The 26,942-nt window shown below is 40.8% G+C and overlaps 1 protein-coding gene across 5 annotated transcripts in view; it reads right to left on the bottom strand.

Moving 5' to 3' along the window:
• Positions 1 to 856: 856 nt before the first annotated feature.
• The window catches only part of LOC106575066 (RNA-binding protein 45), a 50,697-nt gene continuing 24,611 nt past the window's right edge, over positions 857 to 26,942 (bottom strand). Inside the window, exons 9-12 of one of the 5 annotated variants that reach the window (XR_006759967.1) lie at positions 23,306 to 23,518; positions 17,475 to 17,557; positions 1,916 to 2,102; positions 857 to 1,593 (exon numbers count right to left, since the gene is read on the bottom strand). Coding sequence is in view for 3 of the 5 variants with exons in the window: in XM_014151213.1 (XP_014006688.1) it covers positions 23,317 to 23,518 (202 nt within the window). In the remaining 2 variants the exon portion in view is untranslated. Of the gene's footprint in view, positions 1,594 to 1,915; positions 2,103 to 17,474; positions 17,558 to 21,564; positions 23,084 to 23,296; positions 23,519 to 26,942 lie in introns of those variants that run through there. The other 4 variants (XR_006759966.1, XM_014151213.1, XM_014151212.1 and 1 more) reach the window with 4 other exon arrangements.

Below are 26,942 nucleotides of genomic sequence, written 5' to 3' on the forward strand. Positions count from 1 at the left end.
AGCAATTTCTGCATATTGCACCCTTAAACTTTCAGAGGGGTCGTAGAATGGAGACCAAGACACAGCGTGTATAGTGCTCATATTTACTCCTCTAATGAATACACTTTAACCAAAACAACAAAACGACCGCCAACAGTTCCGTCAGGTTAAACAGAAAATAACTACCCACACGGACAAAGGAAAAACAGGCTGCCTAAGTATGGCTTCCAATCAGAGACAACGATAGACACCTGCCTCTGATTGTAAACCATACCCGGCCAAAACAAAGAAAATAAAACAGAATGCCCACCCACCTATCACACCCTGGCCTAGCTAAACAGAGAAAACACAGCTCTCCTACGTCAGAGTGTGACATAAACAATACATATAGAGCTGTAAGCAAAGAACCATGATTCAAATTCTTGTCGTTGGCCAGTCCAGTGTTGTGATTGGCTATAAAGAGCCTTCCGTTTGCGTGCCTTCAAACAGATGCACTACAGAGCTGTCTGTTTAGCTTGCTAGCAGACTTGAACAGTAAGCACCAAATGACTAGAAACACACAGGAAGGAATTGAAAATACATAGATATACTATACCTTGAGTAGAATCTACTTGCTAAAGTTAGCCAGCTAATTACTGGTTAGCTAACAACATTCATCTGTAGAACGAAAAGCTATCAGCTCTAGCAAACACCATAAAACAAGTCCACTAATTGAAGGCAGGATCCAATATATAGGGAATTAATCCCAAGGGGAGACACTCAGCACATGGGGAATTTGAATATGAAGACACAAAGGGGAGAATCTGCAACCTGCTACAGTTCATACAATACATAACCAGTCCCAAATAATAGAATGTAAACTGACATGAATACTAAATCAGGGTAACATGTCAGAATCAGCTTTATTCGACAAATATATTTGCATATACAGGAATTTGACTCTGAAATGGTGCTGGCAGACCAAATATAGATGCAGATCCACAGTGTACATACAATGAACACTAAGCTAAAAACGATAAACTATGCTATAAGCTACACTACATAAATGATGCATGTAAGAGATGCGAAGAGCAATGTGCAGTTCTGGGATGATAGTGCAAGGTACATAGTCTGTGGATGAGGATGATCCGTGGACCAGGTGGCCAGTTGGTGAGGGCCACGGCGCTGGGGAAGAAACTGTTCAGGTGGCGGGAGTGATTGACCTGAACCATTTGCCAAAGGGGAGTCTTTGGAAGAGGGGATGGAAGGTGTCGGCGATGATCTTTCCTGCACGCTTCCTTGCCCTGCAGGACCTTGGAGGGCAGGCGGCAGCCAAGGACCCTCTCAGAAGACCAGACACTCCGCTGCATTGATCGAGGAGGTGAGGATGGATTCGACGGTCATTTAGAACTGAATCAGTACACACAACATTCAAAAGGAGGACTGAGGACAAAACACCATGAGGAAAACAGATTTGTTTTATAGTAATTGTCTGACTGGGAACTACCATTGTCTATCAATTGCAGAATACCAATCTCAATTTGGCAATGGAAGTTTTATTGAAGTCATTAATACAGGAGTCAAATCACATTGGGAGTCTCATCAGATCAGATGTTATCAGCAAGCCAGATCAATCTGTTGAAAGAGCACAAGCAGAACAAAGATATAAGTGCAAACAGATACAATTAATCTCTGCCTAACTCCTCACTTCCTCTCTACTTGCATCCTTCTCAAAACCCATTGGAGGTCTGAGGCGAGGAGACTTGGGTCCATCAATAGCTCGGTCTATGAATTTGGGAGTAGTTACATTTCTCCAGCCCCATCCCTCAGATGTTCACCAAAATGGCAGCGGGGAGTTCGCTTTATTGTTTCAACTGCTAATTGACACTTTAAGAAACACAAATGAGCATACATGTATGTTTAAGCATTCACAACTGTTGGGAGTGCGGTACCATACCTTTAGTGCCCAGGTGCAGCTGAGATGACACACTAAAGATGAAGTTGTGGCAGATGTCTTGACCACTCTGGCTGTTCTCCAGATAACAGTAGCGCTGGAAGCTGTTCCAGGCATTGTTTGTAGCAATGTCACCTCCCTCAGAACCAGTGAAGATCTCCAGGTTCTTACAATGGGGCATCAGCATAATCTTTAAAGAGAGCAGAACAATACAGGAGATAATATAGATTTAGTAGGAGTGGAAGTCCCAACTTAAAGTCCTTGTACAATCCATAGACATTGGTAAAAAGGTAACCAAAAGTATGGAACTGGAGTTTGAGGAATGTGAGATACATACAGTGCATTCGGAAAGTATTCAGACCCCTTGACTTTTTCGACAAATTGTTACATTACAGCCTTATTCTAAAATGTATTAAATATTTTTTCCCCCTCATCAATCCACACACAATACCCCATACTGAGAAAGTGAAAACAGGTTTCGAAATTTTAGCAAATGTATTATAAATAAAAAAGAAATACCTTATTTACATAAGTATTCAAACCCTTTGCTATGAGACTTGAAATTGAGCTCAGGTGCATCCGGTTTCCATTGATCATCATTGAGATGTTTCTACAACTTGGAGTCCACCTTTGGTAAATTAAATTGATTGGACATGATTTGGAAAGACACACACCTGTCTATATAAAGGTCCCACAGTTGACAGTGCATGTCAGAGCAAAAACCAAGCGATGAGGTCAAAGGAATTGTCCATAGAGCTCTGAGACAGGATTGTGTCGAGGCACAGATCCAGGGAAGGGTACCAAAACATTTCTGCAGCATTGAAGGTCCCAAGAACACAGTGGCTTCAAAAATTCTTAAATGGAAGAAGTTTGGAACTTCCAAGACTCTTCCTACGGCCAAACTGAGCAAGAACCCGATGGTCACTCTGACAGAGCTCTAGAGTTCCTCTGTGGAGATGGGAGAACCTTCCAGAAGGACAACCATCTCTGCAGCACTCCACATACACAGTCAACTTAGTGTATGTAAACATCTGACCCACTGGAATTGTGATACAGTGAATTATAAGTGAAATAATCTGTCTGTAAACAATTGTTGGAAAAATTACTTGTGTCATGCACAGAGTAAATGTCCTAACCGACTAGCCAAAATTATAGTTTGTTAACAAGAAATGTGTGGAGTGGTTGAAAAATGAGTTTTAATGACTCCAACCTACAGTGGGGGGAAAAAGTATTTGAACCCCTGCTGATTTTGTACGTTTGCCCACATACAAAAAAATGATCACACTATAATTTTAATAGTAGGTTTATTTGAAGTGAGAGACAGAATAACAGCAAAAAAATCCATAAAAACACATGTCAAAAATGGTATAAAATGATTTGCATTTTAATGAGGGAAATAAGTATTTGACCGCTCTGCAAAACATGACTTAGTACTTGGTGGCAAAACCCTTGTTGGCAACCACAGAGGTCAGACGTTTCTTGTAGTTGGCACCAGGTTTGCACACATCTCAGGAGGGATTTTGTCCCACTCCTCTTTGCAGATCTTCTCCAAGTCATTAAGGTTTCGAGGCTGACGTTTGGCAACTCGAACCTTCAGCTCCCTCCACAGATTTTCTATGGGATTAAGGTCTGGAGACTGGCTAGGCCACTCCAGGACCTTAATGTGCTTCTTCATGAGCCACTCCTTTGTTGCCTTGGTCGTGTGTTTTGGGTCATTGTCATGCTGGAATACCCATCCACGACCCATTTTCAATGCCCTGGCTGAGGGAAGGAGGTTCTCACCCAAGATTTGACAGTACATGGCCCCGTCCATCGTCCCTTTGATGCGGTGAAGTTGTCCTGTCCCCTTAGCAGAAAAACACCCCCAAAGCATAATGTTTCCACCTCCATGTTTGACGGTGGAGATGGTGTTCTTGGGGTCATAGGCAGCATTCCTCCTCCTCCAAACACAGCGAGTTGAGTTGATGTCAAAGAGCTCCATTTTGGTCTCATCTGACCACAACACTTTCACCAGTTGTCCTCTGAATCATTCAGATGTTCATTGGCAAACTTCAGACCGGCATGTATATGTATTCTTGAGCAGGGGGACCTTGCGGGCGCTGCAGGATTTCAGTCCTTCACGGCGTAGTGTGTTACCAACTGTTTTCTTGGTGACTATGGTCCCAGCTGCCTTGAGATCATTGACAAGATCCTCCCGTGTAGTTCTGGGCTGATTCCTCACCGTTCTCATGATCATTGCAACTCCACAAGGTGAGATCTTGCATGGAGCCCCAGGCCGAGGGATATTGACAGTTCTTTTGTGTTTCTTTCATTTGTGAATAATCGCACCAAATGTTGTCACCTTCTCACCAAGCTGCTTGGCGATGTTCTTGTAGCCCATTCCAGCCTTGTGTAGGTCTACAATCTTGTCCCTGACATCCTTGGAGAGCTCTTTGGTCTTGGCCATAGTGGAGAGTTTGGAATCTGATTGATTGATTGGTTCTGTGGACAGGTGCCTTTTTTACAGGTAACAAGCTGCGGTTAGGAGCACTCCCTTTAAGAGTGTGCTCCTAATCTCAGCTTGTTACCTGTATAAAAGACACCTGGGAGCCAAAAATCTTTCTGATTGAGAGGGGGTCAAATACTTATTTCCCTCATTAAAATGCAAATCAATTTATAAAATTTCTGACATGCGTTTTTCTGGATATTTTTGTTGTTATTCTGTCTCTCACTGTTCAAATAAACCTACCATTAAAATTATAGACTGATCCTTTCTTTGTCAGTGGGAAAACGTACAAAATCAGCTGGGGATCAAATACTTTTTTCCCCCACTATAAGTGTATATAAACTTCCGACTTCAACTGAGTGTATATATACACTGCTCAAAAAAATAAAGGGAATACTTAAACAACACAATGTAACTCCAAGTCAATCACACTTCTGTGAAATCAAACTGTCCACTTAGGAAGCAACACTGATTGACAATACATTTCCCATGCTGTTGTGCAAATGGAATAGACAACAGGTGAAAATTATAGGCAATTAGCAAGACACCCCCAATAAAAGAGTGGTTCTGCAGGTGGTGACCACAGACCACTTCTCAGTTCCTATGCTTCCTGGCTGATGTTTTGGTCACTTTTGAATGCTGGCGGTGCTTTCACTCTAGTGGTAGCATGAGACGGAGTCTACAACCCACACAAGTGGCTCAGGCAGTGCAGCTCATCCAGGATGGCACATCAATGCGAGCTGTGGCAAGAAGGTTTGCTGTGTCTGTCAGTGTAGTGTCCAGAGCATGGAGGCGCTACCAGGAGACAGGCCAGTACATCAGGAGACGTGGAGGAGGCTGTAGGAGGGCAACAACCCAGCAGCAAGACCGCTACCTCCGCCTTTGTGCTGGAGGAGCAGGAGGAGCACTGCCAGAGCCCTGCAAAATGACCTCCAGCAGGCCACAAATGTGCATGTGTCTGCTCAAACGGTCAGAAACAGACTCCATTAGGGTGGTATGAGGGCCCGACGTCCACAGATGGGGGTTGTGCTTACAGCCCAACACCGTGCAGGACGTTTGACATTTGCCAGAGAACACCAAGATTGGCAAATTTGCCACTGGCGCCCTGTGCTCTTCACAGATGAAAGCAGGTTCACACTGAGCACATGTGACAGACGTGACAGAGTCTGGAGACGCCGTGGAGAACGTTCTGCTGCCTGCAACATCCTCCAGCATGACCGGTTTGGCGGTGGGTCAGTCATGGTGTGGGGTGGCATTTCTTTGGCGGGCCGCACAGCCCTCCATGTGCTCGCCAGAGGTAGCCTGACTGCCATTAGGTACCGAGATGAGATCCTCAGACCTCTTGTGAGACCATATGCTGGTGCGGTTGGCCCTGGGTTCCTCCTAATGCAAGACAATGCTAGACCTCAGGTGGCTGGAGTGTGTCAGCAGTTACTGCAAGAGGAAGGCATTGATGCTATGGACTGGCCCGCCCGTTCCCCAGACCTGAATCCAATTGAGCACATCTGGGACATCATGTCTCACTCCATCCACCAACGCCACGTTGCACCACAGACTATCCAGGAGTTGTTCGGATGCTTTAGTACAGGTCTGGGAGGAGATCCCTCAGGAGACCATCCGCCACCTCATCAGGAGCATGCCCAGGCGTTGTAGGGAGGTCATACAGGCACGTGGAGGCCACACACACTACTGAGCCTCATTTTCACTTGTTTTAAGGACATTACATCAAAGTTGGATCATCCTGTAGTGTGGTTTTCCACTTTAATTTTGAGTGTGACTCCAAATCCAGACGTCCATGGGTTGATAAATTGGATTTCCATTGATTATTTTTGTGTGATTTTGTTGTCAGCACATTCAACTATGTAAATAAAAAAGTATTTCATTAGATTATTTCATTCATTCAGATCTAGGATGTGTTATTTTAGTGTTCCCTTAATTTTTTTGAGCAGTATATATATATATATATATATATATTCAGAGCAATATCCATGTAATGCTTAGCGAAGATCTAAAGTCAAGTGTTATTGAAGTGTTGTGGTTGCAGGTTCTTGGGGACCTGAAAATTGACTGGTTTTCATCAAGCTGTCCACTCAAGAGGAAGCTTCCTACTGTAACCAGTGCCTGTAATCTAGTTCAGGTTATTAATCAATCTACCAGGCTGTTTACAAACACTACAGGAACAAGATAATCCACATGTATCGATCACATTTTTACTAATGCTGTAGAACTTTGTTCTGAAGCTATATCCGTACACATTGGATGCAGTGATCACAATACAGTGGCTATATGCAGGAAAGCCAAAAGTCCAACAGCTGGGCCTAAAATAGTATATAAGAGATCATACAAAAGTTTTTGCTCTGACTTATGTGGAATATTTGTTGGTCTGATGTGATTAATGAGGAGCATCCAGACACTGCACTTGATGAATTTATGAAATTGCTTCATCCAATTGTTGATAAACATGCACCTGTTAAGAAACTGACTGTTAGAACTGTTAAGGCTCCATGGATTGATGAGGAATTGAAAAATGGTATGGCTGAAAGAGATGGGGCAAAAGGAGTGGCTAATAAGTCTGGCTGTACATCTGACTGGCTTACTTACTGCAAATTGAGAAATTATGTGATTAAACTCAACAAAAAGAATACACTTTATTATGAAGCCAAGATCAATGATATAAGGAATGATGGATAAAAACTTGAGTACTTTAACTTCTTCAGGAGACTGGTTTTTGTTCCAAATTTCAGATGACTGACATGTCCAAAGTAAACTGCCTGTTACTCAGGCCCAGAAGCTAGGATATGCATATATTTAGTAGCATTGGATAGAAAACCCTCTGGTGTTTCTAAAACTGTTAAAATAATATCTGAGTATAACAGAACTGATATGGCAGGCGAAAACCCGAGGAGAATCCATCCAGAATATATTTGTTTTTTTGTGGTCACAGGCAATTTCAATGCCAGCCTATGGGAAATTCAAAATAATTCCTACCAGATTGCAGTTCCTATGGCTTCCACTAGATGTCAAGTCTTTAGAAAGGGTTTCAGGCTTGTTTTTTGAAAAATGAACAAGTACAAAAACAGTCTTGTTGCACGCGTGAACGAGAGTGCGCTCTTCGTTATTTACCTTCCCTATTGAACATACTATTCTCAGTCTTAAATAATATAGTTTATTTAGATATTAGAATACCTGAGGATTAATTACAAACATCGTTTGACTTGTTTGGACGAACTTTACCGGTAACTTTTTGGATTCATTTGTATGCATGTTGAACGAGTGGATTACTGAATCAAGCGTGCCAACTAAAACAGACATTTTTGGGATATAAAGAAGGACTTTATCGAACAAAATGACCATTCATTGTGTAGCTGGGACCCTTGGGATTGCAAATAAAGGAAGATCTTCAAAGGTAAGTGATTTATTTTATCGCTGTGCTGGTTTGGAAAAGTATTTTGGCGTGGGGCAATGTCCTCAGACAATCTAATGCTATGCTTTCGCCGTAAAGGCCTTTTTGAAATCTGACAAAGCGGTTGGATTAACAAGAAGTTAAAAGCTTTTAACCTCTTCGCTATAGGGGGCATTATTTTCACGGCCGGATGAAAAACGTACCCAAATTAAACGGCCTACTTCTCGGGCCCAGAGTCAAATATTTGCATATTATTAGTAGATTTGGATAGGAAACACTCTGAAGTTTCTAAAACTGTTTGAATGGTGTCTGTGAGTATAACAGAACTCATATGGCAGGCAAAAACCTGAGAAAATTCCAAGCAGGAAGTGGCCTGTCTGAGAATTTGTAGTTCTTCTTTTGATTCTCTATCGAAATCTGTGGGGTTACGTAGCACTTTCTAAGGCTTCCATTGGCTCTCTAAAGCCTTCAGAAAGCGGATTGAGGCGTCTCCTGTCTCTGGGCAGAGTATAGTAGCTCAATTTGTCAATGGTGGCCTGGTGACAAAGAGATTGGATATGCGCATTCACGAGACCACGCTGTTTTTTATTTTCCTCTTTGAATGAATACACTATTGTCCGGTTGGAATGTTATCGCTATTTTACGAGAAAAATACCATAAAAATTGATTTTAAACAGCGTTTGACATGCTTCTAAGTACGGTAATGGAACATTTTTTATTTTTTGTCTCGAGTTGCGCTCGCACGTTACCCTTTGGATAGTGACCTGAACGCACGAACAAAACGGAGGTATTTGGACATAACTATGGATTATTTGGAACAAAAACAACATTTCTTGTGGAAATAGCAGTCCTGGGAGTGCATTCTGACGAAGATCAGCAAAGGTAATACAATTTTTCTAATACTAATTCTGAGTTTAGTGAGCCCCGAACTTGGCGGGTGTCTGAATTGCTCACCGTGATGGCTGAGCTATGTACTCAGAATATTGCAAAATGTGCTTTCGCCGAAAAGCTATTTTAAAATCCGACATAGCAATTGCATAAAGGAGTTCGGTATCTATAATTCTTAAAATAATTGTTATGTATTTTGTCAACGTTTATGAGTAATTTAGTAAATTCACCGGAAGTTTTCGGTGGGAATATATTTTCTGAACATCACACGACAATGTAAAAAGCTGTTTTTTTATATAAATATGAACTTGATTGAACAAAACATGCATGTATTGTATAACAATGTCCTAGGAGTGTCATCTGATGAAAATCATCAAAGGTTAGTGCTTCATTTAGCTGTGTATTGGGTTTTTGTGACATACATGCTTGCTTGGAAAATGGCTGTGTGATTATTTTGGGCTGTGTACTCTCCTAACATAATCTAATGTTTTGCTTTCGCTGTAATGCCTTTTTGAAATCGGACAATGTGGTTAGATTAACCTGTTGGGGCTAGGGGGCAGTATTTACACGGCCGGATAAAAAACGTAACCGATTTAAACTGGTTACTACTCTTGCCCAGAAACGAGAATATGCATATAATTAGTAGATTTGGATAGAAAACACCCTAAAGTTTCTAAAACTGTTTGAATGGTGTCTGTGAGTATAACATAACTCATATGGCAGGCCAAAACCTGAGAAGATTCCATACAGGAAGTGCCCTGTCTGACAATTTGTTGTCCTTCAGTTGCATCTCTATCGAAAATACAGTATCTCTGCTGTAACGTGACATTTTCTAAGGCTTCCATTGGCTCTCAGAAGGCGCCAGAAAGTGTAATGGGGTGTCTGCTGTCTCTGGGCAAAGAACAGCAGGAGAATTTGTGAGTGGTCACCCTGGAAACAGTGACACTTGAGATGCGCATTCACGAGAATTCTCAATTTTTTTCTTTCAGCCTTGGAATGAATACAACGTCGCCCGGTTGGAATGTTATCGCTATTTTACGAGAAAAATAGCATAAAAATTGATTTTAAACAGCGTTTGACATACTTCGAAGTACGGTAATGGAATATTTTGAATTTTTTTGTCACGAAATGCACCTGCGCGTCACCCTTCGGATAGTACCTCAACGCACAAACAAAACGGAGCTATTTCAATATAACTATGGATTATTTGGAACCAAAACAACATTTGTTTATGAAGTAGAAGTCCTGGGAGTGCATTCTGACGAAGAACAGCAAAGGAAATCCAATTTTTCTTATAGTAATTCTGAGTTTAGTGAGCACCAGACTTGGTGGGTGTCAAATTAGCTAGCCTGTGATGGCCGAGCTATCTACTCAGAATATTGCAAAATGTGCTTTCGCCAAAAATCTATTTTAAAATCTGACACCGCGATTGCATAAAGGACTTCTGTATCTATAATTCTTAAAATAATTGTTATTTTTTGTAAACATTTATCGTGGGTATGCTAGTTCTGAACATCACATGCTAATGTAAAAAGCTGTTTTTTGATATAAATATGAACTTGATTGAACAAAACATGCATGTATTGTATAACATAATGTCCTAGGAATGTCATCTGATGAAGATCAAAGGTTAGTGCTGCATTTAGCTGTGGTTTTGGTTTTTTGTGACATATATGCTTGCTTTGAAAATGGCTGTGTGATTATTTTTGGCAGGGTACTCTCCTGACAATCTAATGTTTTGCTTTCGCTGTAAAGCCTTTTTGAAATCGGACAATGTGGTTAGATTAACGAGAGTCTTGTCTTTAAAATGGTGTAAAATAGTCATATGTTTGAGAAATTGAAGTTATAGCATTTTTGAGGTATTTGTATTTCGCGCCACGCGATTCCACTGGCTGTTGACTAGGTGGGATCACCCAGGGAGGTTAACCTGTTAGGGCTGGGGGGCAGTATTTACACGGCCAGATAAAAAACGTACCCGATTTAATCTGGTTATTACTACTGCCCAGAAACTAGAATATGCATATAATTATTGGCTTTGGATAGAAAACACCCTAAAGTTTCTAAAACTGTTTGAATGGTGTCTGTGAGTATAACAGAACTCATATGGCAGTCAAAACCCTGAGACAAATCCTAACAGGAAGTGGAAATCTGATTTGTGGAATCACTTTCAACACTTTGCCTATGAAACACTTTTTTGTGAACGTTTATCGTGAGTAATTTAGTAAATTCACCGGAAGTGTTCCGTGGGAATGCTAGTCACATGCTAGTCACATGCTAATGTAAAAAGCTGGTTTTTGATATAAATATGAACTTCATTGAACAAAACATGCATGTATTGTATAACATAATGTCCTAGGGGTGTCATCTGATGAAGATCATCAAAGGTTAGTGCTGCATTTAGCTGTGGTTTGGGTTTATGTGACATTATATGCTAGCTTGAAAAATGGGTGTCTGATTATTTCTGGCTGGGTACTCTGCTGACATAATCTAATGTTTTGCTTTCATTGTAAAGCCTTTTTGAAATCGGACAGTGTGGTTAGATAAACGAGAGTCTTGTCTTTAAAATGGTGTAAAATAGTCATATGTTTGAGAAGTTGAAGTAATAGCATTTATAAGGTATTTGAATATCGCGCCACGGGATTACACTGGCTGTTGCGTAGGTGGGACGATTTCGTCCCACCTAGCCCAGAGAGGTTAACGAGAGTCTTATCTTTAAAATGGTGTAAAATTGTCGTATGTTTAAAAATGTAAATTATTGCATTCGAGGTTTTTGTATTTCGCGCCACGCTCTTAAGTTAAATGATGGATGACACTTGTATTTTCATGAATGTTTTATAGTGAGCAATTATATTCATGCATTAAAACTATAATGAAATAAAAGCAGTGCAAGTTTGAATTTTGTAAAGCTAGTGTATGAGGTGGGAAAATGATTGTTAACGATCAATAATGGCAAACCTCCTGGCATTGATAACTTAGATGGAAAGCTACTGAGGATGGTAGCTGACTCTAGCCACTGTCATATGTTTAATCTAAGCCAAGGAAAGTCTTTGTCCTCAGGCATGGAGAGAAGCCAAAGTAATCCCGCTACCCAAGTGGTAAAGTGGCCTTTACTGGTTCTAACAGCAGACTTATAAAGCTTGCTGCCAGCTCTTAGCAAACTGTTGGAAAAAATTGTGTTTGACAAAATACAATGCTATTTCTATGTAAACAAATTAACAACATATTTTCAGCATGCTTATAGAGAACGGCACTCAACATGTACTGCACTTACACAAATGACTGATGATTGGTTGAAAGAAATTGATAATAAGAAGATTGTGGGAGCTGTACTGTTAGATTTCAGTGCAGCCTTTGATATTATTGACCATAACCTGTTGTTGAAAAAACTTAAGTGCTATGGCTTTTCAACCTCTGCCATATCGTGGATTCAGAGCTATCTAATAGAACTCAAGTATTTTCTTTAACCTGTTGGGGCTAGGGGGCAGTATTGAGAATTTTGAAAAAAATGTGTGCCCATTTTTAACGGCCTCCTACACCAACTCAGAAGCTAGGATATGCATATTATTAACAGATTTGGATAGAAAACACTCTGAATTTTCTAAAACTGTTTGAATGGTGTCTAAGTATAACAGAACTCATATGGCAGTCAAAACCCTGAGACAATTTCTAACAGGAAGTGTGTATCTGATGTGTTGAATTACTTTTAACCTCTATGGGCTAGGTGGGACGCTAGCGTGCCACCCGTGGTGCACTCCATCAACAGCAGGTGCATTTCAAGAGCGGCAAATTTGAATCCAAATAAATGTCAAAATTCAAAGTTTTCAAAAATACAACTATTTTACACCATTTGAAAGATAAACATCTCCTTAATCTAACCACGTTTTACGATTTCAAAAAGGTTTTACGGCGAAAGCATAAATTTAGAGTATGTTAGGACAGTACATTTACAAGAGTTGTGTGTAATGTTTTGTCAAGTCAAAGACAGGGTCACCAAAACCATAAAACCAGCTAAAATGATGCACTAACCTTTTACAATCTCCATCAGATGACACTCCTAGGACATTATGTTAGACAATACATGCATTTTTAGTTCTATCAAGTTCATATTTATATCCAAAAACAGCGTTTTACTATGGCATTGATGTTGAGGAAATCGTTTCCCTCCAATAACCGGCAGTCAAGTCAGCGTCACAAATTAAATAATTAAAATTAGAAAACATTGGTAAAATATTATATTGTCATTTAAAGAATTATAGATTTACATCTCTTGAACGCAATCAACTTGCCAGATTTAAAAATAACCTTACTGGGAAATCACACTTTGCAATAATCTGAGCACTGCGCCCAGAAAAATACGCGTTGCGATACAGACTAGACGTCATGTTGGGGAGATCTAAAATCGAAAATACTATGTAAATAATCCATTACCTTTGATTCTCTTCATCAGATGTCACTTCCAGGTATCACAGGTCCATAACGAATGTAGTTTTGTTCAAAAAAGCTCATCATTTATGTCCAAAAATCTCCGTCTTGTTAGCACATGATCTAAGCCAGCCGGACTTCTCGTCATGAACGAGGGGAAAAAATATATTTACGTTCGTTCAAACATGTCAAACGTTGTATAGCATAAATCATTAGGGCCTTTTTTAACCTCTCTAGGCTAGGCGGGACGAATTCGTCCCACCTACGTAACAGCCACGGCTATCCTGTGGCGCGATTTTCAAAACCTTAAAAATCCTATTACTTCAATTTCTCAAACATATGACTATTTTACAGCCATTTAAAGATAAGACTCTCGTTAATCTAACCACACTGTCCGATTTCAAAAAGGCTTTACAACGAAAGCAAAACATTAGATTATGTCAGCAGAGTACCAAGCCAGAAATAATCAGACACCCATTTTTCAAGCCAGCATATAATGTCACCAAAACCCAGAAGACAGCTAAATGCAGCACTCACCTTTGATGATCTTCATCAGATGACAACCCTAGGACATTATGTTATACAATACATGCATGTTTTGTTCAATCAAGTTCATATTTATATCAAAAACCAGCTTTTTACATTAGCATGTGACGTTCAGAACTAGCATACCCCCGCAAACTTCCGGGGAATTCGCTAACAATTTACTAAATTACTCACGATAAACGTTCACAAAAAGCATAACAATTATTTTAAGAATTATAGATACAGACCTCCTCTATGCACTCGATATGTCCGATTTTAAAATAGCTTTTTGGTGAAAGCACATTTTGCAATATTCTAAGTACATAGCCCAGGCATCACGGGCTCGCTATTTAGACACCCGGCAAGTTTAGCACTCACCATAATCATATTTACTATTATAAAAATTTCATTACCTTTTGTTGTCTTCGTCAGAATACACACCCAGGACAGCTACTTCAATAACAAATGTTGGTTTGGTCCAAAATAATCCATCGTTATATCCGAATAGCGGCGTTTTGTTCGTGCGTTCCAGACACTATCCGAAATAGTAAAGAAGTGTCACGCGCTTGGCGCAATTCGTGACAATAAAATTCTAAGTATTCCATTACCGTACTTCGAAGCATGTCAAACGCTGTTTAAAATCAATTTTTACGACATTTTTCTCGTAGAAAAGCGATAATATTCCGACAGGGAATCTCCTTTTCGGCAAACAGAGGAAAAAATCCCAAAGGCGGGGGCGGTCGGGGTCACGCGCATAAGCTAGTGTCTCTTGATCGGCAACTTGAGAAAGGCGATAATGTGTTTCAGCCTGGGGCTGGAATGACGACATTCTGTTTTTTCCCGGGCTCTGAGCGCCTATGGACGACGTGGGAGTTGTCACGTTAGAGCAGAGATCCTTAGTAAATGATAGAGATGGAAAAGAAGTTCAACAAATGGTCAGACAGGCCACTTCCTGTAAAGGAATCTCTCAGGTTTTGACCTGCCATTTGAGTTCTGTTATACTCACAGACACCATTCAAACAGTTTTAGAAAATTTAGGGTGTTTTCTATCCATATGTAATAAGTATATGCATATTCTAGTTACTGAGTAGGAGTGGTAACCAGATTAAATCGGGTATGTTTTTTATCCAGCCGTGTCAATGCTGCCCCCTAGCCCTAACAGGTTAACCAGAACATGAATAATATTCAAGGTGGACGAATGCATACTCTTTTATAACGTATTGGAACGAGGGTACCCAACATGAACTCGCGCGCCAGGTGTCTAATGGGACATCATCGTTCCATGGCTCTTGTTCGGTCAGATCTCCCTCCAGAAGACTCAAAACACTTTGTAAAGGCTGGTGACATCTAGTGGAAGCAATAGGAAGTGCCAAAATATTCCTCAGCCCCTGTGTTTTTCAATGGGATAGGTTTAAAGTCAATACAACACATCAGGTATCCACTTCCTGTCAGAAAATGTCTCAGGGTTTTGCCTGCCAAATGAGTTCTGTTATACTCACAGACACCATTCAAACAGTTTTGGAAACTTTAGAGTGTTTTCTATCCATATATAATAAGTATATGCATATTCTAGTTACTGGGTAGGATTAGTAACCAGATTAAATCGGGTACATTTTTTTATCCAGACGTGCAAATGCTGCCCCCTAGCCCTAACAGGTTAAGCCTATGCCATTGAAACACACAGGGATTTATTAATCATTGAGCACTTCCTACGCCATCCACTAGATGTCACCAGTCTTTACAAAGTGGTTTGAGTCTTCTACTGTGAAAACTGACCGAACAAGAGACTTGGAACGTTGGTCAAAAGCGGATGGCCGATACTACTCTGGCGCGCGAGTGCATGTTTGGGTACTCTCGTTCCAATACGTTTTAAAAGAGAATGCAATCGTCCGCCTTGAATATTATTGAAGTTCTGATTGAAAAAGGCCCTAATGATTTATGCTATACAACGTTTGACATGTTTGAATGAACGTAAATATATTTTTCTCCCTCTTTGGTGAAGACAAGTCCGGCGGGCGTCGTTCATGTTTTTGAGTAGCCTACAGGACGCGCTAACAATACGGAGCTTTTTGGACATAAATTATTAGCTTTTTCGAACAAAACTACATTCGTTATGGACCTGTGATACCTGGAAGTGACATCTGATGAAGATAATCAAAGGTAAGGGAATATTTACATAGTATTTTTGATTTTAGATCTCTCCAACATGGCGCCTAGTCTGTATCGCAAAGCCTATTTTTCTGGGCGCAGTACTCAGATTATTGCAAAGTGTGATTTCCCAGTAAAGTTATTTTTAAATCTGGCAATGCGGTTGCGTTCACGAGATATTAATCTATAATTCTTTGAATGACAATATAATATTTTACCAATGTTTTCGAATAGTAATTATTTAATTTGTTGTGCTGATTGACTGGCGGTATTGGAGGGAAAATATTTCCTCAACATCAACGCCATAGTAAAACACTGTTTTTGGATATAAATATGAACTTGATAGACAATACATGCATTTTCTGTTCTAACATAATGTCCTAGGAGTGTCATCTGATGAAGATTGTCAAAGGTTAGTGCATAATTTTAGCTGGTTTTCTGCTTTTGGTGACGCCTGTCTTTGCATTGACAAAACATTACACACAGCTATTTTCAATGTACTGTCCTAACATAATCTAACTTTATGCTTTCGCCGTAAAGCCTTTTTGAAATCGGACGACGTGGTTAGATTAAGGAGATGTTTATCTTTCAAAGGGTGTAAGATAGTTGTATGTTTGAGAAATTTGCATTATGACATTTAATTGTTTTCAAATTTGGCGCCCTTGATATTTCACCTGCTGTTGATAGGGTGTACCAGGGGTGGGACGCTCTAATGTCAAACATGTAAAGTGTGGTGTACTGCAGGGCAGCTCTCTAGGCCCTCTACTCGTTTCTATTTTTACCAATGACCTGCCACTGGCGTTAAACAAAGAATGTTTGTCAATGTATGCTGATGATTCAACCATATACACATCATCAACAACAGCTAATGAAGTCACTGAAACCCTTAAAGAGTTGCAGTCTTGTTTTGGAATGAGTGGCCAGTAATAAACTGGTCCTGAACATCTCTAAAACTAAGAGCATTGTATTTAGTACAAATCATTGCTTAATCTTGATTATTGTCCAGTCGTGTGGTCCAGTGCTGCAAAGAAAGACCTGCAGCTGGCCCAGAACAGAGCAGCACGTTTTGCTCTTAATTGTAATCAGAGGGCTGATATAAATACTATGCATGCCAGTCTCTCTTGGCTAAGAGTTGAGGAGAGACTGACTACATCACCATTTTTTATAAAGAAACATTCATGTGTTTAAAATCCCAAATTGTTTGCATAGTCAACTTACACACAGCTCTGACACACACACACTTATCCCACCAGACATGCCACCAGGGGTCTTTTCATAGTCCCCAAATCCAGAACAAATTCAAGAAAACATACAGTATTATATAGAGCCCTTATTGCATGGAACTTCCTTCCATCTCATATTGCACAAATAAACAGCAAACCTGGTTTCAAATAACAGAAAGCAACACCTCGCGGCACAACGCCTCTCCCCCATTTGACCTAGATAGTTGTGTATGCATTGATATGTAGACAGTGTGCGCCTTTTAAAAAATTTATGGAGTTCTGTCCTTGAGCTGTTCTTGTCCAATGATGTTCTGTATTATGTCATTCTGTATTTTGTTTCATGTTTTGTGTGGACCCAAGGAAGAGTAGCTGCTGCTTTTGCAACAGCTAATGGGGATCCTAATAAAATACCAATACTTGGAGTAGTCCCCAGAGTGCTGTGTATAGAGGAGAGCCAAGGTAACCTACTTGGAACAGAATGGATTCCTGTATCTCCTGTCTGTCAGCTGAGTAGAGACAAACTTCAACACCACATATTAGTGACAATGGACCTGCATGGAAAGAGGGATGGAGAGAGAAATGATTTGAGGTCATTCTCATTTATTGCACAAAAACTGACAAGGTTAAAGTTATTAAATCCTTATTAAATCTCAAAGTATGCGGTTAGCGGTTATAAATATTCCCTATTATTTGGTTCGGAGCCTGACCCTTTTGGCTCCCCCTCAATCACGGCCCTCTTCCCCAGTGAGGGTCTTCCCTGTATGTTCTCATTCTGCCCCCCCAATGAGGAATAATAAGAACTCAAGACTGTGTACAAGATGTCCAACTGTTGTTTTCAAGGTAATCTACTCACGCCGATTCCAGGTTGCATCCAGTTTATACGAACCATGCGCACTAGCACTCAGCGCAAGCAGCAACGAAAACATGACAGACATTGGATGAATATAAATTAACTTTGTGTGATTTAAAAAAAAAAAGTAAATACTTTCGGCCTCTGCAACAATTAACTGAATAATTCAATGGGTGTTTTGTGCAAAAAGGTGATGACTAAAGTGTCTTATAAGGAATTTTCAAATCTGGCCGCCAATGGAAATTATTCTTTCTGGGCCAGGCATCAGCTAAACTGAACTGCAGTACCAAAGCAAAACTGTATACCTTTATTTATTCAAGTTAGTCTCATTGAGATAAAATCTCATGAGAGACCTGGTCCGACCTTGACACCAGCAGGGGGAAACAATGTTTGAGACAAATAGACATACTGTAACAACTTAGACACACCATGAAATGTTTGTTTTTTTACATACATTTCAGTTAAAGAAAAATATTTTTTTATACATTTTTTTTTTTTTTTTTAAATCTATGTACCACCGCATCAAGTCGTAATGATAATCACATTTCTCAGTAACATGTGTGTCAACCAAACTTATAAACTCCTCAAAGGAAACAAGAACCTGGGGCCCCTTGCTCCCCCCTCTCCTGCCGCTCATTCATGCTGGTCTTCCAAGTCCTCCTCCTCTATTAAATCCTTCCTCGACATATCTACAATGCTCTTAGTTAAACCAGAGACTATAGAAAACGAAACTACCTTTGGTTAAACCACAGGGTTAAATGTTAGCTGACTAACTTTAGCTAATTCGCTTTCTAGCTAACTGACATTAACCTAGCTTGGCTCATTAATAGCCTGCTTTAACAAAAGGCAAAATAACTACCTTCAATTTTGAAATCACAGTTGATTAGCTAGCTGGTTGGTTTCTCTAGTGAAAAACGAATCGAACTTACATCAGCCATCGTTCACCATCCCCTTTCATCTTCTGTGGTCAAAAAAGCGGTAAGAGATCACTCAAGCCATGACTGGCCCAAAAACCTGACCATTTACATTTCAGTAGACTGCTACAGGCTATGTTCATTGGCTACAACTTTCCTGGTATAAAAAGATAGTAAGCAGTTGCAAGAGCAAAATGGATTTTGGAGAGCAAACAGGAAAATGGTGAGGAGATCTGTGGGGATGTCTTCAAGTATTTCTTCAAGGGAACAAAAGCCTCTGGCCTCCAAATAATTTACTGCATATGGCAATGTGGTTCTGCTTGCTTAAAGTCACACTTGCATGATAATGTGAACCCGTCCTCTGCTCGACTACATTTCTTCTCTTTCGACTCGTTTTTACTCGTGCAATGACGTTCCATCTTGCTCGCGCCGTTCGACTTTTGAATTGGCTATGACTCCATACATTTACTCAAGTGTTTCCTTTATTTTGGCAGCTACCTGTAGATCTATTGTTTTTGTCAAAAATTGGTCAGGCTCCATAAATTTGGTTTGGAGTCAGGACTGAGACTGGACCACTCATGAACACAACACTGTCCCTGCCAGTGACAAGCATCCCCATAATATGATGCTGCCACCACAATACTTGAAAATACAAAAAGGGTTTCACTGTTGTATTAGATTTTACCTTGCCTGAGACTGATACCTCTGGTTCACAGTCCGAGATTAATGCCATACATTTGTTAGTAAAATTTCCACAAAGAATGTTGAATAAAATTATAGTTTTTACTTTACTGTTTGTCAGTGCGGTTGGTCCTTTTGATGGTTGGAATGAGACAATATATCCACAGGAAAGTATCAGTAAATAACCATATCAAAGCACTGGTAGTGAGTTCAGATTTCTATAACCTTAAGCATGTCCTGAACCATGTAAACATGTGCAAGAGCTCAGCAAGTATGCATGTGTGGCGTGCATGTATTTTCATCTTGTGCACACTTTGAAAAGTTGATCTATAATTTTCTGTGGATCACAGGAGTTTGGTGGCACATTATATACCTTGCTTTATTTGACAGCATTATTGGAAAGCATTTGAGGGTTAGTTTAAGAGTTGATGAAAACATGGTAAAGGCTGTTGAAGATTTTGTGCAAGGGCCCACCCTAGACTGTTGATACTGTACTGTGGATTGCCATTGTCTCATGTCAGACAGCGTCACTCCTCCACGGCTCTCGTTTCTCAATCAGTGGAGGCGGAATCAATGCGCTGACGTAAGACCATAGTGGATTGAATATTTTTTTTTTTTTACATTACTATTGTGACGCATAATTACCATGGTAATATGGAATGTCCAGTCAATGAACATTTGGGGTAATAAGGCCTAGTCATTCTATAGACTTGGCCTTCCAACACTTACATCAAATGCTTTATAACAGCATCATATCACGTAGTAACAGTGCCATTCCAAACACAAAAACCAAGAAAATAAACGAAGAGTCATCTTAGATCGTTAAAAGCCCAAGTTTGTATTTAGAAGCCGTTTGCCTAGTGAGCTTTGCAGCCCAAACGACACTCATCTAACCACTAGCAAGGGCCCCAACGTCTCCTGTCAACTCTCCACTTTCGCCTCACGGTCCAAATGGCTCTACGTCTCCTATGGATTGGGCGAGAAGTGAATCATCTTCATCTGGGAGTGATTGTTATACCCGAGTAGCTAGACCAGCACTTTAATAGGCTTTGCCTTGTCAACAGAAATAAAATAAAATACAGCGGGATATAAAGTAGCCTAATGGATGTAAGGGGATGACGCACTTCTTTTGAGCATAAAATGAAGAACAATCGGCCCAAAATTGTAGGAGTAGACCCTCCCATAGCTTGGAATGCTTAGCGTATTATCATTAAGTGATAATGCCCGAAAAGGATATATAGTCTTGCTACCCAAGCCGGCTGGTCGTTCTATCGGTTTGGTTGTCAGAGACGCGACCCAGTCGTTCAGTCTTTTTGTTCTGTATCTATAGACACGTCACCCAGTCATTCGTTCTAAATGTCCATCACGTTCTAAATGTTCTGGCAAAATTCTTATCCCTTGCTTGCTAGCCAGCCAACTACAGATAGTTTACAGTCAGGTCAAACAGTGCAACCAGAATAACAACAAAGTAGCTGCATTTTCATAAGCTGTTTTCTAGTAACATTTAACAATGTGTTAATGAGGCGCAATTTCGCTTGACATAGAAAATGTGCTCTCACGTCAGGACACGGTTGTTCAGAGAGCCAACAACCCAGTTAACACAATCACTTCAAACTGAAGCTGGCAAGACAGCAAACTAGCTGCACTTCATTTCGTTTTACCTTTTTTCAAATTGACGTCTTTGTATATATACAAAAGAATTATGCCAGCCGATTCACGATTTCGACTGGCTGAGAAACGCTGCCTGCCTGTCTCGTTCATTACTATGGGGCAGCTGTTGCACGTTGGAGACAGACAGCAAGGTTTATACAAATTCTGCTGCTGAAAACGAAATGTTAGCCTAAAAGAATGTGAGAATGTCTAGATGCTTTTTATAGTGGAGATCAACTTTATAAATTGCCTAGCTGGGCTGATGAGATAGTGGATTGCGCAGTCAGATTGAACAGAGTAAATAGGCATTTTAACGTCATAGATTTAGCCGGTGTTAACTTGTGGAATAGACACCGGCTGGAATGCGGTTTTAACCAAACCAGCATTTAGGATTAGACCCACCCGTTGTATAATAGAGATATTATGGTGTCTGTGAAATGCAATCAATGATAAACAGACCAGACAAACTTATCATTTTGTTTATTGAGCAATTCAGGGTACATACATGGTGAACAAGCTTGAGTATATATCGTAAGTAGTATTAACTGTGACTACACTACTGTAAATCCTAACTGATATCATACCTCACATTATGAAAAGAAACGTCTTACAAGTTTGATGCTAGTGGCAATGTCACGAAAAGGTACAGAAATCAATGTCTGTAGTAGTTGGTCGTGTCATCGTCTCAGTATGTCCAGTCATGTCCGTTGTCATGTCCAGTCATGTCCGTTGTCATGTCCGTGGTCACCTCTGCAGAAACAAAAACATTCAGGGTACAGTGAGACATGTGGCTTCTAAAGCCTTCCCTGGCATTGTCACTCAATTCAAACTGTGACTACCAGCCGCCATCAATCTGATCTGGACTGAGGGAGTCAACTTTTGGGTAGTCAGGCCACGCCAAACGCTCCGTGAGAAAATACTACCTTTTGGAAGTGTGTAATTACGCTTATTGTACCATTTTTGTTACAAATTTTCAGGTAACGTTTTATTGGTCACATGCAGATGTTATTGCAGGTATAGCGAAATGCTTGCGTGTCATATGTGCCATATTAGTTGATGGTGCTATGAGACCACAGTGTAAACATAACCAGTTTGTGAAGTTAATACTAGAACCGCCAGTGGCGTTTGATTTTGCAAGGAATAGAGCGGTTTCTTCGACAAGCTATGCTACGCAGGCTACACAGAGAAGCAGCACAGCTCGTAGGGGAAACCGCTCGAGTAGCACAAAATGGAATATAACATTGCGTAAAATGTTCGTAATGACACAATTTCATGTGTACTAGAGGTCGACCGATTAATTAGGGCCGATTTCAAGTTTCATAACAATCGGTAACCAGAATTTTTGGACTCCGATTACCTTGCATTCCACGAGGAAACTGTGTGGCAGGCTGACCACCTGTTACGCGAGTGCAGCAAGGAGCCAATGTAAGTTGCTAGCTAGCATTAAACTTATCTTATAAAGAAACAATCAATCTTCACATAATCACTAGTTAACATCATGGTTGATGATATTACTAGGTTAACTAGCTTGTCCTGTGTTGCATATAATCAATGCGGTGCCTGTTAATTTATCATCGAATCACAGCCTACTTCGCCAAACGGAGGTTGATTTAACAAAAATGCATTCGCGAAAAATGCACAATCGTTGCACGAATTTACATGAAAAATGTTGAGTTGGTAGTAAAACAGTGAACTAATCCTTTAAAAGAAAAAGGTCCAATGCAGCCATTTTATCTCTCAATATTAAATAATTTCTGGGTAACAATTAAGCACCTTAAATGTGATTATTTTTTACCATTTTGATTGAAAAACAAAAATAGCTTCTTAGCAAAGAGCGTTTTCACAAGCAACAATCATTTTTATTCTAGGACTGTGTGTGAATGGTCTGAATAGGGAGTGGGAAACAGAAAAATAGATGTTATTGGTAGAGAGGTTTGGATGACGTCACCAGGAAGGCCAAAACTCCATCCCACCTTAATAGGCTGAAATTTCAGGCGGTCGTTTCAAATTTCTTACACTTAAAGTACATTATCATAATTTTTCACAGTTTTAGTCAGAGTGGAATACATACACATGCATAATTAAGAAAATATAATTGAAAAAGGTTTACAAAATTAAGAATTTAAGGGTTAGGGTTAACAATGTTAATTTAGCATTAACAAAATACATTAATCTTAACTTCGAAACGGACTTACCTCTTTTACCTAGGAATTGGCTAGTATGTCCGCGGGCGCTTGTGGGACTCCTCCCTTGGTTCCCTGGGCGGGTCAGCCAGCATCACCTTCATCCTCACTCCGTTCACCATTTTACCATGCAAGGCAGCCATAGCGTCGCCCGCACTCTCTTTCTCTGCATACTTCATGTAGCCTACGTTCCTCCCAGGCACGAGGTGCACCTCCACAAGGGAACCAAATCGACTGCAGAAAGAACCATCAGTAAGTACTTTATTAGGCCTGATTGCTTAGAAAACATTATGAAATAGTTTGTTAACCATTAGGTAATTAAATATTGTATGTACAGTGGGGGAAAAAAGTATTTGATCCCCTGCTGATTTTGTACGTTTGCCCACTTACAAAGAAATGATCAGTCTATCATTTTAATAGTAGGTTTATTTGAACAGTGAGAGACAGAATAACAACAACAAAAATCCAGAAAAACGCATGTCAAAACGCATGTTATAAAATGATTTGCATTTTAATGAGGGAAATAAGTATTTGACCCCTCTGCAAAACATGACTTAGTACTTGGTGGCAAAACCCTTGTTGGTAATCACAGAGGTCAGACGTTTCTTGTAGTTGGCCATCAGGTTTGCACACATCTCAGGAGGGATTTTTCCCACTCCTCTTTGCAGATCTTCTCCAAGTCATTAAGGTTTCGAGGCTGACGTTTGGCAACTCGAACCTTCAGCTCCCTCCACAGATTTTCTATGGGATTAAGGTCTGGAGACTGGCTAGGCCACTCCAGGACCTTAATGTGCTTCTTCTTGAGCCACTCCTTTGTTGCCTTGGTCATGTGTTTTGGGTCATTGTCATGCTGGAATACCCATCCACAATCCATTTTCAATGCCCTGGCTGAGGGAAGGAGGTTCTCACCCAAGATTTGACGGTACATGGCCCCATCCATCGTCCCTTTGATGCGGTGAAGTTGTCCTGTCCCCTTAGCAGAAAAACACCCCCAAAGCATAATGTTTCCACCTCCATGTTTGACGGTGGAGATGGTGTTCTTGGGGTCATTGGCGGCATTCCTTCTCCTCCAAACATGACGAGTTGAGTTGATGTCAAAGAGCTCCATTTTGGTCTCATCTGACCACAACACTTTCACCCAGTTGTCCTCTGAATCATTCAGATGTTCATTGGCAAACTTCAGACGGGCATGTATATGTATTCTTGAGCAGGAGGACCTTGTGGGCGCTGCAGGATTTCAGTCCTTCACGGCGTAGTGTGTTACAAATTGTTTTCTTGGTGACTATGGTCCCAGCTGCCTTGAGATCATTGACAAGATCCTCCCGTGTAGTTCTGGGCTGATTCCTCACCGTTCTCATGATCATTGCAACTCCACGAGGTGAGATCTTGCATGGAGCCCCAGGGATATTGACAGTTCTTTTGTGTTTCGTCCATTTGCGAATAATCGCACCAAATGTTATCACCTTCTCACCAAGCTGCTTGGCGATGTTCTTGTAGCCCATTCCAGCCTTGTGTAGGTCTACAATCTTGTCCCTGACATCCTTGGAGAGCTCTTTGGTCTTGGCCATGGCGGAGAGTTTGGAATCTGATTGATTGCTTCTGTGGACAGGTGTCTTTTTTACAGGTAACAAGCTGCGGTTAGGAGCACTCCCTTTAAGAGTGTGCTCCTAATCTCAGCTCGTTACCTGTATAAAAGACACCTGGGAGCCAGAAATCTTTCTGATTGAGAGGGGGTCAAATACTTATTTCCCTCAATAAAATGCAAATCAATTTATAACATTTCTGACATGCGTTTTTCTGGATTTTTGTTGTTGTTATTCTGTCTCTCACTGTTCAAATAAACCTACCATTAAAATTATAGATTGATCCTTTCTTTGTCAGTGGGCAAACGTACAAAATCAGCAGGGGATCAAATACTTTTCCCCCCCCACTGTATTTATGGACATTAGTCAGTGTGTGTGCGTGTATGTTTAAACCATGTACAGTCGTGACCTCGTCCCCGGGTTAATTTCTACCGCCTCCAGAGCCTGGAAACAGTGTGTGATGCCCTGCGACTAAGGGAGCAAGGTTCCAAAGTCTAGGTGAGAGAGAGCCTCCTACAGTGAGCCAGAACGGCCCATAGGGACAGGAGCCTATGTCCTGTAGCGTGAGGCAGCTTGGTGTACAATTACACGCCCTGGACAGGACAATAGTCTGTCACAGGGCCTTACCCCCAATTACCCCCAATCCATCTCCTTAATGCTCAGTGCCAAAAAGTGAGGCATCAGGTCCCATATTTTAGAGACTTTGCTATGACTCGACCGGGTATCGAACCGGGTATCGAACCTCGACCGGGTAACTTTCCAATCTCAGAGTGGACACTAACCAAGGCCACGCAGTTGGATAGGATTTCAAAACAAATACAAATGTTCCATCACAGAGATCATATTATATTTGTGAAGACCAATTTGATTGAGTTTGCGAGCCCCTCACTCATTGAAATCCACATTCATAGGTTATAAGGCAGGGATCATCAACTAGATTCAGTCGCGGGACTATTTTTTACTAAGCGGATGGTAAGGGGCCACGGAACATAATGAAAAATAATTTGTAGACTGCAAATTGACCGCAAGAAGATCAAACATAATATTTCACTAAAACAATCTTTTCAAACCTTGCTTACATTTGTATACGATCACACGTATACACTATATATACACCCCTTCAAAATGACTGGATTCGTCTATTCAGGCACACCGGTTGCTGACCGGTGTAGAAAATCAAGCACACAGCTATGCAATCTCCATAGACAAACATTGGCAGTAGAATGGCCTTACTGAAGAGCCCATAGGGTGCCAACTTTCCAACAAGTCAAATTTCTGCCCTGATAGAGCTGTCCGGTCAACTTTAAGTGCTGTTATTGTTAAGTGGAAACGTCTAGGAGCAACAGCTCAGCGGTAGGCCACACAAGCTCACATAACTGGACCGCCAAGTGGTGTAGTGCATAAAAATAATCTGTCCTCAGTTGCAAAACTCACTACAGAGTTCCAAACTGCCTCTGGAAGCAACGTCAGCACAAGAACGGTTCGTCGGGTGATTCATAAAATGGGTTTCCATGGCCGAGCAAGCCTAAGATCATCATGCGCAATGCCAAGCGTCAGCTGGAATGGTGTAAAGCTCGCCTCCATTGGACTCCAGAACAGTGGAAACGGGTTCTCTGGAGTGATAAATCACGCTTCACTATCTGGCAGATGTCAGGAGAACGCTTCCTACCCCAATGCATAGTGCCAACCGTAAAGTTTGGTGGAGGAATAATGGACCTCAGACACCCGAGCCACGGCCTGTTCACCCCGGTATCATCCAGAAGGAGAGGTCAGTACAGGTGCATCAAAGCTGGGACCGAGAGTGAAAAACAGCTTCTATCTCAAGGTTTTTAAATAGCCATCTCTAGCCGGCTTCCACCCAGTACCCTGCCCTGAACTTAGTCATTAGCTGGCTACAACCCAGGTACTCATCCCTGCACCTTAGAGGCTGCTGCTCCATGTACATGGAACACTGGTCACTTTAAAAATATTTACATACCGTTTTATCCATTTCATATGTATATAATGTGTTCTAGTACATCCTATTCAACTATTGCTGTACATCTCCCATTGTATCCACATATTCTTCAGATATG

Source organism: Salmo salar, chromosome ssa17 (assembly GCF_905237065.1).
Source record: "Salmo salar chromosome ssa17, Ssal_v3.1, whole genome shotgun sequence".
In the NCBI taxonomy this organism is placed as follows: Eukaryota; Metazoa; Chordata; class Actinopteri; order Salmoniformes; family Salmonidae; genus Salmo; species Salmo salar.